This window comes from Meleagris gallopavo, chromosome 2, assembly GCF_905368555.1.
Source record: "Meleagris gallopavo chromosome 2, MGAL_WU_HG_1.1, whole genome shotgun sequence".
In the NCBI taxonomy this organism is placed as follows: domain Eukaryota; kingdom Metazoa; phylum Chordata; class Aves; order Galliformes; family Phasianidae; genus Meleagris; species Meleagris gallopavo.
In genome coordinates, this window is record NC_139405.1 from 11,789,849 (window position 1) to 11,806,314 (window position 16,466).

The window sequence follows — 16,466 nt, forward strand, 5'->3', positions numbered from 1 at the left end:
GCTAGTTTCTTATATCCAAATGTGAAGAAAAAAAAAAAAAGGATATCTGTCTTCACAGTGCAAGCAGCTGGGTGCTTTCTTTGAAGTTTTGGAGTCTGGTGACTTTCAGAGGGGACACTTTGTTTTCAGTAATGTAATGTCTCCTAGTTTAGTAACAAGTTCAAATGTAGAGTACAAAATACGTGCTATTTGCATACCTCCTGTCATATGTTGTAATTTGACTTACGCTAAAGCATTGCAAGTGTGCCATGAGAAGAAAGTTGGTGCTGCACTATGATGTAATAGAAGTTACATTTCCAAATAACAAATCTCACTGAACTGTTGCAGTGCTCGTCCTTTGAGTTGGTGTAGGTTGAAGTAGGTGCTTAAGCTGAAATATGACTTTTGAGCCTTCTCTTGCAGTCCCACACATTCTGTTCCTTCTTTCTCTATAAAAGTACTTTTTATAGGAGCATTTCTGTCATCTTGCAGTGGCTAAACACGTAAAAGGGCAATACAAAGCATGGAAACAGCTCCTAGCAGAGAAGGGGTAGGATGTGATGTAAGAATTTCAAATAGAAGCGAAATGAAGAATTTTTCTTTAATCATATTTGTGGGACATTGACTTGTTTTGCAGCTTTAGGAAATAGTTCGGACAGATCTGAGGTATCTGTGAAGTGGGAATACCATTTCTGCCTTAAGTGCGAGGTTTTCACACCAGATAACCTGATGATAGGCAGCGGTGTAGATCCTCTAAGAATAGGAAGAATAGGAAAGCTACTGTTTTCTTTGATCAGCAAGGATGAGGAGCGCTGACTCAGAAAGAAAGCTGACGGTTATACATAATCTATTATATCACAGATACTATGAATGAACAAAATAAAAACACAATTTATAAGTTTATAAGTACATATGGTCTTGTTTTTTTTCTTATCCACAGGATACAGGCTCACACAATTACTCATAAATTAGAGATGTGAGCCTACCTAAACAAGGTTAAACAAGGGCAATTAATGCTTGTTCTGTTTCTTTAAGATACCTTACTAAAGAGGTCCGAACTGGTTTCTGAGTTCATTCTTGCATGTGATGAGATCATGCAACTTGCGGGGCGTTGATTTTTTACTGAGCAGTAGTCCATATAGCATGCAAACATGAACAAAGAAAAAGTGACTTATAACATTGGTTCTTGATATTTACAAAGGATTTTTGTTTGTGTTCTTTTGAAGTAAATTGCAAGAATCTGAGAAGAAGAACTTGGAACTGTTGTCAGATATTGAAAGGCTGAAGAAGGAGACAGAAGAACTTAGATCAGAAAAGGGTATGGCAACTGATATCCAACTAAATAAGATCATATTTCACATTTGTGGGTACATCTTATCAATTAAGTGTCGTCTTGTCTCTAAAATATGATACCAAGAAACTTTGGCATACAAAATGTGAGCACAGCTATTGCATTGTGAGATGTACCCACAGTTGAATTTGCTCATGTGTACTTGCATCAGTTTTGATGATACACTTGAATGAGTAAGTTACTATCCATGTTGGAGTGATATTTTATTTGGCATATGTGTGGTATTTGACTGCCAGAAAACTGCTGAAAGTATGGATTTTTTGGTAATTATTTCCCATCTTTGATGAATGAAAGGTATTTAAACTTTAGCACTAATCACTGTATTTTTCGTCTGTGAACATTTGAGGCCCATAAGAAGAAAAACAACTACAGAGGCACTGTGCAGTTCATTCATTGGTTTCTTCAATGGCTTCATTGATTGGCTTTGTAAACATGTAGTGATCAGTGTGGTCATGTTTGTTTTGTTGTGGTTGTAAGAGAATATTCTGGGATTTCTGTTGCTTCTGCCTGTTTTGCATTAGAGAAGAGACTTTTAGTAAGTCTGAAATGAAAAAAATTCATTGAGGTAAGATTAATGATTTGGCTAATTCTTTACAGTTCCTGTAGTACCTCTAATATTTGTATCTTATGAGTTATGTGGGAAGAAGTGATTTTTCAGGCCAAATGGAACTACTAGATTTTTTGTAGGAAACTGCTTGAACTTGAGTTTCAAATTCTAGCAACAGTTGCTGCATAGAGATTTCAAATGTTGTTTACTGTCACGACAGCCAATAATGCATTGTAGTTAACATTCATTTCCCATATATAGGCCTCCAAGTGTTGGTTGACTGGTAAAAAGGATATAAACCTATACAAAATATTCAGAAATCACTGGTGCAGATTAGCAAATACCACTTAGGGAATTGTTTATTTTTCATCTTGATGTTTGTCCTAATATCAGGAATATACTGCTGAGTGTTTGGAGAGGAACATGTGATAGCATTTTCATGGGGACATTAATGTTTTGTCACGTTTAGCTTTTACTTTTAGATTTTTGAACTACCTTAAATATTGTCCATAGTTACTCTACTTATGAAATCTACCTTTCCATGAAGGAATCTGTTAAGAACTTGTAATTAATGTTTTATCTTGTATTTTTTCTAGTCTTAATACTTTATTTTTGTGGAAATGGAGATAAACATCTGCTCCTTTTCTTTTCTTTTCTTTTCTTTTCTTTTCTTTTCTTTTCTTTTCTTTTCTTTTCTTTTCTTTTCTTTTCTTTTCTTTTCTTTTCTTTTCTTTTCTTTTCTTTTCTTTTCTTTTCTTTTCTTTTTTCTGTTCCTTTCCTTTCTTTTTTTAAAAAAAGGAGTATTAATTATTATGTTTCCAGAAGTAAATGTGTAAGATTCTATTGTAATTATTCAAATATTTTGATAGAAATATACCTTAATTCAACATACCTATTATCTTTGGACTTGATTCTCCTTTGTAAGAAGAACTGTATAGTTGTGTCAATCATTACTTGTGTTGAGGATTCAGCTGCAAACAATATTTCGTGGTAGACTAACTTTCTCGTATGTGTAGATTGATTTCTACCATCTTTTGCTCTTGATAAATGCATTGCAGAAACCAAGGAGGGTGGGGAAAATGATTGCAAAAATGGTTCTGTAAAGAAGTAGGTAATCAGGGAATTTTTTTTTTTAGTCTTTTTCTAGGATTTTAGTGTATATGCATAGAAATTGTATAATTTGAAAATACTGTGTATTCCCCAAAGAGCATGTTTTGTGTGCTTTTTGTTGAATCTCACTGTTTGCTTTTATCTACAATCTTGTCACAGTAGACTGTCCATTGTGCAGGCAGTGCAGGGGTGACACCTCCTGTGTTATTGGTTAAGCCTGTATGATTCAGTGCGTGTTGGAGATGGCCATAAGTACATTAGAAACTTGTGTATTACACAGAAGGCACACAAGTATGTTTTCATGTTCAGTTCACACCACACACATCCTAGTTTGGAAAAGATTAATTAAACATTTGTTGCTTGCTTTAGTGGGTGTATTTCTATTAAAAAAATCTTTTACTATGGAAAACAGACCAAACATGACAATTGCTTTAAAAAAATGTAGCTGGCTCAGGTGGATTCCCAGACCCTGAATACAGCAAGGCAAAGGTCCTCCATAAAAAAGTCATTTTTCTGTAGCTTAAAAACCTGCTGCTGTTTTCTAGGTGTAAAGCACCAAGACTCACAGAATTCTTTCTTGGCATTTTTGAATGCGCCTACCTCTGCTCTGGATCAATTTGAAGTAAGTGTACAGCTGTTCTCTCTCTCAATTAGTCAATGAAACTTTTTACTATTGCTGTTTTATACAGAATACACGTTTGCTGACAGTTTGTTATCATTGTTTTAATGATATTATCCCGCATTTACTTGTATAGAACAATATGTGAATATTGCTCATCGTTTGCAGTGCTGACTGTCTTCTCTTGAACACTTAATCATAGTGAATTCTCCCCCTAGAATGCTGAATGCAGGAATTTTCCTAATTTCATAGCAAACGCTTAAAGCAGAGGTGCTCAAATAACTTTGGTACATGTTTAGAATAATGCTAAGTAATGTGAATGCTGGTTTTGTAAACATGAAAGTATGTAAATAATCCTTGATTGCGTTCTGTGAAGTGGTTGATACTGTGTATTTATTAGGATGTTTTCATTGTTTGTTCATTTTCATTCACAGATTTCTAAAACCCAGATAATTGCTGTTCATTTCCTCTCTACAGAACTTATATTCCTAAAAAATAAATCTGTTTAATTCCTTTGTCACTTTTAGAATAGAGGCCAATTTAGGTAGAAAGCACTGATGTGGAAAATTGAAACAATACTATACATTTCTTATCCTCTATTTTAATCAACAGCAAACAGTGCATTGTTTTTCTTTTAAGAAAAACAGCTAGGGTGAAATACTGGTCAAACTAAATTCAGTGGGGACAACACACCACCTTCACAGTTATACATTTGTTGTAAAATCTGTGCTTGTTTTTTTCCTGATATATATACAAGATCATATTTAGCTACAAAAGACATCCCTGATCTTATTAATCTTCCAAAGTTAACTTGCTTTTTATTGTGTATTCATTATTCCATTGTTGTCTCATGTTTCATAATTAATACATTTTTTTCAGTTCTTTTTAAAATTATTTCCCTTATAAGTTACTTTTAAAAAAAATTCCTCTTGGAGTGTAGGAATCTTGTTTTATCGAGTCAATGCAAGAAAAACATCTGATTTGATGTGTTGATTATTAATTGTCTATGAAAGGCAATTAATGAAAACTTGGGTAACATTTTGGCATTTGTCATTTATAGTTGTTTACTTTTGTATTTTTATTTTTACTGAAGTTTTCTTCATCCGTTTCTTTTTCTGTCTCTCTCCCTTCCTTTGTTTTTTTCTTTACTGCTGATTTCATTAAAATAGGACTCCTTTTCCTCCTCTTCATCCTCATTGATTGATTTTATGGATGACGTAAGTCTTTGGCTTTCAAACCAGTAAATCCCTCAGTAACAGAGATCAGTTGATTGATTTGGAGTATTTGAACAATAATGCAGTCAAATAAAATGCTGCAAGTGCAGTGGAGAACTATACCTGTTATACTTAACCTGTCTATATAGATAGAATTAAATGGTTTTCTTTATGTGAATAATTCTATATTGGAGAAGGTTGTTTTTTAATGGGGAGAAGCTGCTTTGGGGCCTTTACTTTAGAAAATGGTTCTAAAATTACTGGCATGCTTCTGTCACTTAGTTCTATTGCTTCGTGTCATTCTGTCTGTCAGTTGTTTCCAAAACTCTTCTGGTCTCTTCAATGGAAATGTTTCCTTTTAAGCCTTTAAGTATTGCAGGAAGTAATCTTTATTTCGGCTGTGAGGTGACCTTCTTGATTGATTTCTTTTTACTGCTTTTTGAGATGCTAATTTTTAATCACAGCAGTGATTAAAAATTTGCCTTGATTAGCTGCTTGCTAAGGAAATTAAATTACAACCTGAAAATTGACTGCATTATATTTCTTCCAGGCTGAAGTAATAAGCACATAATTGTAAATGCTCAGAGGCTTTAAATACTCTACATCATTTGTAGAAAACCATCCATTATCATTCTTTGCATACTGTGTGTACATCTGTGTGTCTTTCGCGTGTATGTGATATACACATACAAAAATATGTAGCATTTTAAGTACAATAATCATATTTGCATTAAAATGCAGTATAATTTATTCTAGAAACATTTGTTGTGAATGATGTAACAAAGAAAGTATTGTATACAGATCTATTCTACTGATTGCATTTCCTTTCACCAATTCTGAAAGAACACTTTTCGTAGAGATATTTTTTTTTCTTTAAATTATGTCCCATAGACAAATTGTGAATCTACATTCTGCAGAAGTAGAAGATTTTTGTCCTCATTTTTGTATAGAATATAGAAAACCTTGTTTTACTTGTTGGAATTTTATTGCACCGAAAATAATACAGGTATAGTTTCCTGTCTTGTAAAATGTGTAATAAATGAATTTTTATGTCCTTTACTGGATTAAGGAAGTGTTCTGTTATGTTGCCATAGCATTAGGAGCACTTAGTTTGTGTCAGCAGGCTCTTTCATACAGAGGTACTTCTGAAAGAGGTATCTATTACTCTACTACAATGATTGTTGAAGGCATTGGAGTGCACACTCAGATGAAGTCTTGTTTGGTACCCAGATTTTATTTTTGTAGTATCTCCAGATATTAATGTGTATAATGTTGCATCTGGATGACGTAATACATACAGAATCAAACTTCCAATGCTGTATCTTCTAACTGAGTCCAACAGCTGTTTTTTTTCTCAATTGCTTTGGGCAGGAGTGCGTTTCTGGATTGCACTGGTGAGGGGCTAACCTCGCTAACAGAGAGGCAGAATACTTTCTCACAATCTGCTAAAACTCCAGACCCAGAGAGCTGAGTGTTCAAAGATGAGAAAAGTGTTTTGCAGACGAGTACAGTGTCTGTTGAGTTACCTTTCTTTTTTAAAAGAGAAATGTCTGTTGACCTCATTAGTAGTGGAAAGTGGTGTAATTAAATTGTGTTTAAAGTCAATTCTGCATCCTTCTTTACTCGGACGACTATTTGTTTCATTCCTGGATTCTTAATAGCTAGCTTCCATTGTCAAGATGAATAGTTTATATGTTTCAGCTAATTAAGTAGGTTCAATGTCCATATATTTGGCTGAACTTAAAATGAGAGGGTCCTCATCTCTCTGTCCACATCAGGATCTCTTCCTCTCCCCCCAGATGAAAGAAAAGCAGCGTATTTGCTGGATATGACCTCCATTCCCTTTTCAGTGTCTCTTTTTTTTTTTTTTGACAGCAGTTACCTTGAATGTTTCCTGTAGCATCTCAAGGAGAGCTAAACCTATGCTCAGTCATACCTGAGAAGTGGATGGGTTCCTTAAATTAAGTCCAGGGAAGCATTAGAAGTCCTTAGGTTAGACTCAGTGTGGGATGGTTTTCAGGAAAGCCTCTTCTGTAATCGGGATCCCAAAGTAAATATTAACAATGGCCTGTAATGTTTCTCCACCCTCTGTGCTTCATTACAAAATGACAGGTTGTAAGCAGTGCTGATTTTGACTTGCTGGTTATGTTTGACATTGATTAGGTGGGTAACGTATTCTGTGTCTGCCGTCCAAATAGAGTAGTTGTTTATCTGCTGAGAATGATTGCAGTAAATGCTAATTGTGTCAGTGAGGAAAACAATAGCTGTGTGTTTTCCTCTGGAGAGAATTAAAAAACAGATATCTCACTGTCTGTAGCCTGCAGATGCTGAGCAAGAAAACGAGTAGCTCAGTACTCTGAGTAACAGTCACTGCTGCTTCCAGCTGTTCCTCCTTAAATCCTCAATACTTGGTCAGATCTACAGAACTAGTGCTGAGATCTTCATGGTTGCGGAAGCTGACTTGTCCAGAAATGATTCTTGTTTCTGCTGTGTGCATGGGAGAGTGTGAAGAGGAGTAGGAATAGGTTTTGCTGCCTGTGGTTTCAGATTTTGGTGGGAGGGCAGTCATTCTCAGTGACTCTGCTGGACTTTCTTCTAAATCTTCACCTTTGTTGCCTTGTGTATCACAGACTGTTGGTACTGTCATGTAGGTCTGAAGTCTGCTGTGTTCCCTGGAAGTGTCTGATAATGGCACTGCTGAGCAGTGGGTTTTGAGCTTGTTTTATTTTTTATTAAGGTTGATCTTTGTGTATCTCACCAGCTAATGGAAGCAATCAAGTTGTTTTGTTTAAAGTTGAGTCAGTGATTATTTAGTAACAGTAAAATGGAATTCCATTTACCCTTGACAAAATCTTTTTTTTTTTTAATTATTTTTTTCCTGTTGTAACGCATTATGAATTAAAAATAGCTTTCTTAAATCTTCCTGTGGGTTTTGGTTAAACTAAACAAATCTTAGCTTTGTAAATAACGACAGAATAAGTCATGTTCTCAATTTTCATTTTTAAATAGTCTAGTAGGGTGCTCTGACTGTACCTGCACATTCGTAATTAAGTACAGAATAATCCTTAATGATACTTTAAATTGGATATGTTGCACCTCCAAGAGATTGCCTTATTCATCTTGTTCAGAACACAGAGATATACTGACTGCAAATTGTGCTGCTTTGGTGTAACGTAGTCTACAGTTTCACTGTTACTGTCCAATGTAAAGATGCAAACTTTAAAATAACTGTTCCTTTTTGTGATGTTTCTTTTCTCTTGTTGCCCCAGAATACTGTTTTGAAAATACTTTTAAAAATAAACATGTCTGTGTGTGTCTAAAAACTACATCTGCAAATGTACAGCAATGAATACTGAGCTGATTTCCGTGTCACTGTTTGGTTTTGTAACATATTCTCCTCCTTTCTTTGTTAAAGCGCTCTCCTTCCTGTATTCCAGCTAACAAAGGCAGACGTGTAAGAGGCTGTCTTACTCTATGTGGCCCTTTATTTTTGCCTGTTGTGTACATGCCTTCGTTTAATGTATGGATCGTCTGCATGTCTTGTGCTGCTGCTGCTCTTTGCTGCTGCTGCTGCTGCTGCTGTGCTTTTTGTTGTTTTACAGCCCTGGACTAAAAGCTTTTGGATAATTTGATTTGGTAATACTTCCATGAGCCGAATATCATTGTAGCTTTGTCTACTTCTTCATCTCAGTGTGGAAGTTCATTGTGAGAGCTGTTGAGGTTGCTGCAGGATGAGAGATGTCAAATAAGCAAGATAAGAACATGCCAAATGATGGCCTGTTTGAAGAGGGTGTGTGTAGGATTATAGGAATTTCCTACAGAAGATAAATTTTGGCATTCAGGAGGCCTATCATAGCAAGTGATTGAAAATAGCACAGAGATAAATAGCAAGAGGGAAACTGAGTGTTGAAGAGGACAAGACAAATTTATACAAGGAAAACAGAGTTGTATGTGTTATAGTCTGTTAAGCTATGATGTTTCAAAAAACAAAGTGGAATTCAAAACATGATGTTATCCATGCTTTGTCAGACTGCTTTGGTACTAGGTATGCTGTGCACATTTTGAACTCACATTGCTTCTTTTGATTCTTTTATGTATAGAAGATAATAGGAACAGGAAAGTGTAGACAGCATTTATAGTGAATTTTCAATAAACAATAGTTACCTTCATCTGTAAATCAAAGCACACATCTCTGTGTTCAGGGCAAGCTTACAGTAACTGCTTGCTTTTGCCTACTGTGGCTCCAGTTCAGATGTGTTTGCACAGTGGCCAACTTTGTCTCAGGCCTTCACAGGTGACACTGTGTAGACCACCAACACAGAGTGGTGGAAGCCAACAAGGCTATTACAATTTGATCTGAAATGTTGTTTTCCTAATCTAATGACTTGGTTTAAAACTAATTTTAATGATGCAATATGAGCCACTTAAGTTGAGTTCAGTTGCTTCTATAACTTTCTTCTCCTTGAAATAAGGAACCTGAAGATTACTGCAGCAGTACAGCTAAGGGCTCTGTTTCTACAGTGGAGTTGGTGGTTAAATTCCCTTCAAAGTCAGTAATAGTAGATCAGGTTCTGTCTGTTTTGTGGGCTTTTTATGTTCATAACCAAAGTAAAAATAGATTTGTAACTAGTTCAGCAGTCGATTTTGCACCACAAAGGCTTTGTAGGACATTCCAGAACAGTTCCATCATTTATATTGTTCTGGTACCAAAGTTTTTAACAGACACCATGAAAATTGTTTGGTATGCAGATGCTACTTTGAAGGGAGAACCTTCTGAGTATGTGGAAATGTTTATGCAACTGTAGATATGATCTCTGGACATAATTTACAGAAGACAAGGAACATCTGCTTCTTGCTATGAAAAATTTTCCCGTGGTTACACTTTGGGTTTATTTTTTAAATACGATTGTTAAGAAGGAGCTAGATTTTTTGAGGTTCAACAGTCTTCCAGTACGTGTCACGTTATCACATCTTTAGGCTTTATTTATTTAAAAAAAAAAAAAAAGTTTAAAGTGCTTAAAACAACTCAATGTGTCTAAGGATTTACAAGTGCTTCTGATGCTGGGTAAAGCTTCCAATTATAATTTGCTTTTGATAAATCAGAGTTCAGAATGTTTGCTTTTCTGCTATTTTTTGCCTCAGTGCTTGAAATACATGATCTGTGTGTGGAAAAGAGGTGTATTGCATGGTGAGAAAGTCTGTTCTCACTACAGAAGGAAGATGCATCTTAGTATGCCTGTGTTGATTAAGCTGATAAGCCTTTTTTTTTTTTTTTTTTGAAGGCTATGACAAAGATGCCATTAAACTTAACTCACTACAATTGAAAAATAAACAAACAAAAAAAACCAGAACAACCAAACAACAAGAGAACTTCATCTGCACCTGTTCACTACCATAACTAAATTTTTTGAGAACAGTATATGAATGTATAAGATTGGCTTGGCATTATGTTTTATAAACACAAAGCAGTAAAGTTTTTGGAATTCCTATTGTGATGTCAGTGACAAATGAGGAAAAAAAAATAATTGGAATATTCAAATATATCTGTAGAAGTTGCTGCAGATTTTATTTTTTGCTCAAGGTAGCCAAATCCTTAGCAATGATTAACAGTTGATAATGTTGCTTCAGAAAAGCCCAACAGGTAGTGGAGCCATCTGTAGGCCTCCAGCTTTTAGTTTTATTAGTAGGAGAGAAAAGCATCCTCATTTCACTTTAATTTTAGAATTGAAATTAACAAAGAAAACTTTGATGTGGAGATGCCATATTTTCAATGAAGAATCTTGCATTCTCTTGAAGACAACTTGTTTTATAGAACATCAAATCATACTCATACGAGGGCTGCTCCAAAAGTAATGTCTCCTATTTTATTATGTTGGCCCACCACGTCAGAGGCAGATGTTGGAGGGATGGCAGCAGAGGTTGAACCTTCCCACCAATATTGTGCTATGCAACAGATGGGCAGCAGAGGGGCAGTGTGACAAATCGGCATCTGACATGGAAGTGCGCATGAAGCAAAGGGGTGTCCTTGAATTCCATTATGCAGAAAAAAAATGGCACCCATTGACATTCATCAGTGCTTGCTGAATGTTTATGGAGACCCAACAATGGATGTGAGCATGGTGAGGCTGTGAGTGGTGGTGGCAGTGACAGTAGAGGTCACCTCTGCCAGTGCAGATTTTTACAAGCACAGCATGCAGAGCCTTGTGCATTGCTAGTGAAAATGCAGAGCTGATGGTGCTGACTGCTGAAGAAGTGTCTTTTGTAGCTGAGCATTTGCTCTATCAAACAGCGTTATTGTGCTCTTTGTATCTGTTGTGGCTTCCATGGAAATAAATAAGAGGCATTACTTTCAGAGGAACATGCATACTATGCTGTCAGTATAATTCCGTGTTTGGCTTAGTTTCATTGTATATCAAAGTCTGGAAAAACAGCCCGCTGAAGAAACTATATTCCTAATAAAGTTATTTTCCTTTTTTTGTAGTTCAGATGGAGTACAAAAAAACCTCAATTCTCCGTGAAGCACTGATTTAAGGAGATGCAGTATTTGCTCTACTTTTTCTCCTAATTTTATTCTAAATACGATTGCAGTGATTTTCATAGGCTATATGGGAATTCACTCCTAACAGATCTCTCTTACTGATTGACAAAAAAGAGTTGCAATTAGGAAATACTCTTTAAAAATGCTGAATTAAAAATCTCCTTGAGTATTTATCAGGCCCTTGAACTAGCAGTTCTTACGCATGTGTTCACCTTTCATCCGAAGCCATAATGTATTCATAGTGAGTAATTTTTGCTGTAATTTTGTAGCTTGATTAAGAAGTTGCTTAAAACTGAATTTTTCTCTCTCAGTTCTCTCTTAGGAATTCTACTGTTTCCTTATCTTATTTTGGTAAGAGTCAAGAATTCTGTTTTAGTGATGCCTTTGATTATATTTTTTTTCTTTTTTTTTTTTTCCCCTTCTGGAATTATTCTCCTAGATTGATTCAGTTGAGAACTTCACGTTATCCAATACACCGTCACGGGATGAAGATAGCAAGTCTCACCTCCATTCAAGATCAAGATCTCCTTCTACAGCTAGTGAAATTGAACCAATTGAGGTACTGGGAGTTGACTTTTTTTTTTGTTTAAGGAGTACTCATATAAAAATTGCTCTAGCAAGTCTTTTTGTTTAGAATTAAACTCATCATTCTGCAGAGATTGTTTAGGACCTTATAAATAGCCTTCTGCTGCATGAGCAGTGAGCTGTATTTAGGGGAACTTTTATATCTGATTAGTTGATTGAGGATGGGGACTGTAAAATCAGTTACTAGATACAGTCTCTCTTCATAATGTATTCTTAGCTATGAACTTTAAAAATATTTGTGCAAAGTTATTGTCATATTGCACTTCATAAGAGCATGTTACGGAGCCTTGCTGAAAGTCTTACTGATACAAAATATTGGCAAATCTCTGCAACTGTAATAAAATATCTCCTTTCCCTCTTAAAATATTAAATTTGCTAATTGTTTTGTGTTAGAAAATAATCAAATAGAGATTATGCAAAATAACTTTAGACATTTAAGAAATGAAAATGACACATCTTTGTAATGACAAATAAGATTTGTATTCCTGTGTCCATATTTTGTTAGTCAGTTTGGTTTCTTTGCTTGTGTATCTGGGGATGGAGCAGATGGCAGACTGTAATCTTTTTATTTTTTTCAAGCTGTCTTTGATAGTGTGTATTTGATGTCAATTTGATCTTTTGGGGACTAATTCAGGTTACGGATCATCCTCCTCGATCAATTCACACACCAACCATGCGGACAGCGTATATTGGATCGGGACTCTCTGCACCAAAGGTATTCAGTCATGTGTCCATGAGTTTTGTATTGTAAAGGAAAAAATATCACCCCTGGGCCACAGCTTCAGGAGTCTCAAAAGAGTTCTCCTAGTGCAAAAACTGATTGCTTTCTAAAATTTAACAACACGATTCTTACGTTATGTTGACAAGTTATAGTAGGCATTCCAGCATAGCAACACATAGCCATTTGATTATTTGATTATATTGCACATTGATATTAATTATCAATATGTTAACATATTCGGTTACAAGTTTGAACTTTAGAAAGACATAAATGAACCAGAATACGAAAGGAAAAAAGATTTCCTAGGGAGACTTTTTTTCCAGCATCTATTTGACTAATCTGCCTCTATTCTCTGCATACAGTAAAACCCATGTCACTATGGGACAGTCTCAGGTTGGCCTAAAGTTTGGCCTTAGAAAATTATATTGCAAAAGGGCAAAGACTGAGCCTAAAATGAAACCGTAGATTTGGGGGAATTTTTTGGTAAGTAACATAGAGTGAGCACTAAATTCAGCTCTGGGAGAAGGAATTTATTTTTTTCTGTTTTCTGGCTTTCGCCCACATAAACGCTGATTTTATGTCAGTTGTTGAAATTAATTTGCAGTTGGCCTGTTGACAACATCTTAATAGAGTGATTAAAAACATTATGTGTGTGCACATGGAATCATGCAAAACAGACTTAACTGTGCTCATCATTTTATTTTTGCAAATTGTTGTGCTTAAACAATAAGTAATGATTGTTTTTCTTATTTATTATATTACCTGTAGAACCTTCTTACTTTTATTGCATTGGTTTTCAAGGCTAAGTACTGTTACTATACAAGTTTCAAAAGAAAGCCATCTGTAGGCAGAAAGCTTCCATTCTAACAGTACAACTGTTATTTAGTATGAAGTTGGAGCCCTTATCTGTGATACATGCTGTGAAAAATAGGAAAGTGAATAAAATTTTAGAATACCTCCCTATTAAGGTAACCTGCACAATTCTCTTATTTGGGACCATTACATACCTTGTCCAGAATGTCCATTTTCAATGGCTTTCTTTACAGAGGATAGTAAGTTATGAGTAACAAGCCTCGATAAGGAGCACTTGCAGCCTGTGCTATGAGCTCAGATCTCACTTCAGCAAACACGCTTATGTCTGTGAAAAAATAACTGTTCTTCAGAAGCATTATAGGTACTAACATCCTTTTCTGCTTGTTTCACAGCCTAAAGCGCACCAGTTTGTAGTGAAGTCATTTAATACCCCAACAAAATGCAATCAATGCACATCTCTGATGGTTGGTTTGATAAGACAGGGCTGCACTTGTGAAGGTAAGTAAGGCAGGAAATGGGAACCGAAATCCATACAGATGTAGATTTTCAATGAACGCTGTGGTGCGAGAGTGCAGGTGTCTTCTATTCACATTTTGAATAACAGAATATATGCATATGCTGCCATCTTCTAATAGTAGAAGTCAAGCACTGTGAATCTCTCATGTAAAAGATTACCAAGTTATCTGGTAAAATACTAATTCTGGTTGGTGGCAGAAGAGTTCAGTTGAGTTTATTTAAAATAGCAGTAAGGGGCCACAGTCAGTGGTTAAGTGTGCTGACAGAAGCCTTGCTTATGTGAGGTCATTGTGTAAGGCAGTATTTCCATTTTGTTTCTTTCTAGGACTGATTTATTCTAGGATTATATATTCACAGAATAACATACATCACTTAGTAGAGTTGCCAGCTTTTTGTTTACTAGTAGATATGGGCCTGGAAAAAAAAATCAGGGAAATTATTTCAATATGAGCTTCTAATTTTTCTTACTTGAATGAAACCAGACTATAGCCATACAGCTCTGAAACTGTACAGCTCTGAATTCAGATCATATCGGACCACATGCACGAATTTACATTTCTGTCTCAGTGTAGCAAAGTTCAGTACAAATATTTGGTTGTTAGCAAAAAAAAAAAAAAAAAGTGTTGTCATCACATAGCTTTTGCATTGCAGGAAATAACCATTAAATCCATTTGTTCCTTTTCCTCTTCACAAGTGTGTGGATTCTCCTGCCACGTGACCTGTGCAGACAAGGCCCCTGCAGTATGTCCAATCCCTCCTGAACAGACTAAGGGCCCTTTGGGAATAGATCCTCAGAAAGGTATAGGAACAGCTTACGAAGGACATGTCCGAGTAAGTATCAGGTGGCTGCAATTGGGACACTTAGGTTAAATTTTTTGCTTTCTGGAGTGGGAATTAAACTGCAATTTTTGAAGAGGCATTTAAGGCCAGGTTGGACGGGCTCTGTACAGCCCCGTTCTGGAGGTTGACAACCCTGCCCATAGGAGGGGCTTGGACATCAATGGTTTTTAAGGTCCCTTCCAACCTATGATCCTGTGATTTTTATACTGTAAGTTTGATCTTTGCACACAAAGTTACAAAGAAGTGATCAGAATTTATTTTGCTATAGGTACCAAAACCAGCTGGTGTAAAGAAAGGTTGGCAGAGAGCGCTGGCAGTAATCTGTGATTTTAAACTCTTCCTGTATGATATAGCAGAAGGAAAAGCATCCCAGCCAAGTGTGGTAGTGAGTCAGGTCATAGACATGAGGTAAGCTTTTTGGTGCTGAGTGGGAACTTGCTGTGGGATTGGGGGATGGCAATTCAGCCTTCATTACTACTTCATATACTACATTTCATTTCCTGAGTGTAGTAGATTTAGAATGAGTAAAGAAGATAATTATATTCTTTTCAGGTTGGATAGAGTTTTTGAAGACAGATTGATCTTTGTGGTTAAAATTAGTATAACTTTTTACGCAGAAGGATTTGTATCTTGTTCATCTTCAGCATTATTGAAGTGCTACCGATGTCACTGAGAGTTGAGGACATGTAAGCTATAATTGAATACATTAAAACTTCTAGAGTGTTTGGATTTTTATGAAATACTTGGAAGGATGTTCTTACTTCAGTATCGTCTCTATAGTTTGATTTTTGAAAAGTTTTAAATTTAAACAGACATAAAAACAAGTATCTGGAGTAGATTTTTTTCTCTCTGCATGTACCAGGAATTAGTTATGTAGCAATGCATTTCTGAGTTTCATCTGCAGGTAACAGGGAAAGTTGCAATGACTTTAAAAGTTAGATCCCAGTACTATCTTCTTGTGCCCTTAGCAAATCAAGGTTATTGGTACTATAGAAATTAAGTTTAAAAAAAACACAACAACAGCAAACATACAGATTTGACTCTGTTTAACTCTTTTGCAATAATGTTTATGGTCTCCACAAGGGATGAAGAATTCTCAGTGAGTTCTGTCTTGGCTTCGGATGTCATCCATGCAAATCGAAAAGATATCCCCTGTATCTTTAGAGTAAGTATGTATGCCTTGAACTTATTAACTCTGAAGGAGAGGATTTCACTCTGTGATGTGCGATGTGCATTCACAGAGTGCTTACTAATGTTTAAATTCTTCTGCAAGTTCTGGCTGTGCGGTATTCGTGGCTGCAGCAGTGCATAAAGCTCTGTACTTATATCCATACATATCATACATTTTTTCATGGTAAAATAGCACTGATACATTTAGACTAGCACCCATCTCCATTTTACAGAGTTTTGTTTTTTTTCTAATCTTCTCATTAAGACCTATGTCTTACAAGCTTTCTGTTTTTCATTTGGAATTCTTTTGTTCATGATTTTTTACATTTTCATTTCCCAGAGTTGTTTTCTTCTTCTTAGTTTGATTTGTTGAATTACTCCTGAAGCCTTTATTATGTATTAATTCTTGGTATATGAGCACTGGATCTCATGACTACCTTATCAGATAGTTATTACAGAAATC

General features: G+C 35.7%; 1 protein-coding gene across 8 annotated transcripts in view; it reads left to right on the forward strand.

The window, feature by feature from the left end:
• Window positions 1–16,466, forward strand: part of CDC42BPA (CDC42 binding protein kinase alpha) — a 158,448-nt gene that overhangs the window by 114,124 nt on the left and 27,858 nt on the right. For all 8 annotated transcript variants that reach the window (XM_085218903.1, XM_085218906.1, XM_085218904.1 and 5 more), the window contains 8 exons: window positions 1,206–1,297; window positions 3,533–3,609; window positions 11,798–11,917; window positions 12,578–12,658; window positions 13,870–13,975; window positions 14,688–14,824; window positions 15,102–15,241; window positions 15,917–15,998. In XM_085218903.1, coding sequence (XP_085075029.1) covers window positions 1,206–1,297; window positions 3,533–3,609; window positions 11,798–11,917; window positions 12,578–12,658; window positions 13,870–13,975; window positions 14,688–14,824; window positions 15,102–15,241; window positions 15,917–15,998 — 835 coding nt within the window. The remainder of the gene's footprint in view (window positions 1–1,205; window positions 1,298–3,532; window positions 3,610–11,797; window positions 11,918–12,577; window positions 12,659–13,869; window positions 13,976–14,687; window positions 14,825–15,101; window positions 15,242–15,916; window positions 15,999–16,466) is intronic.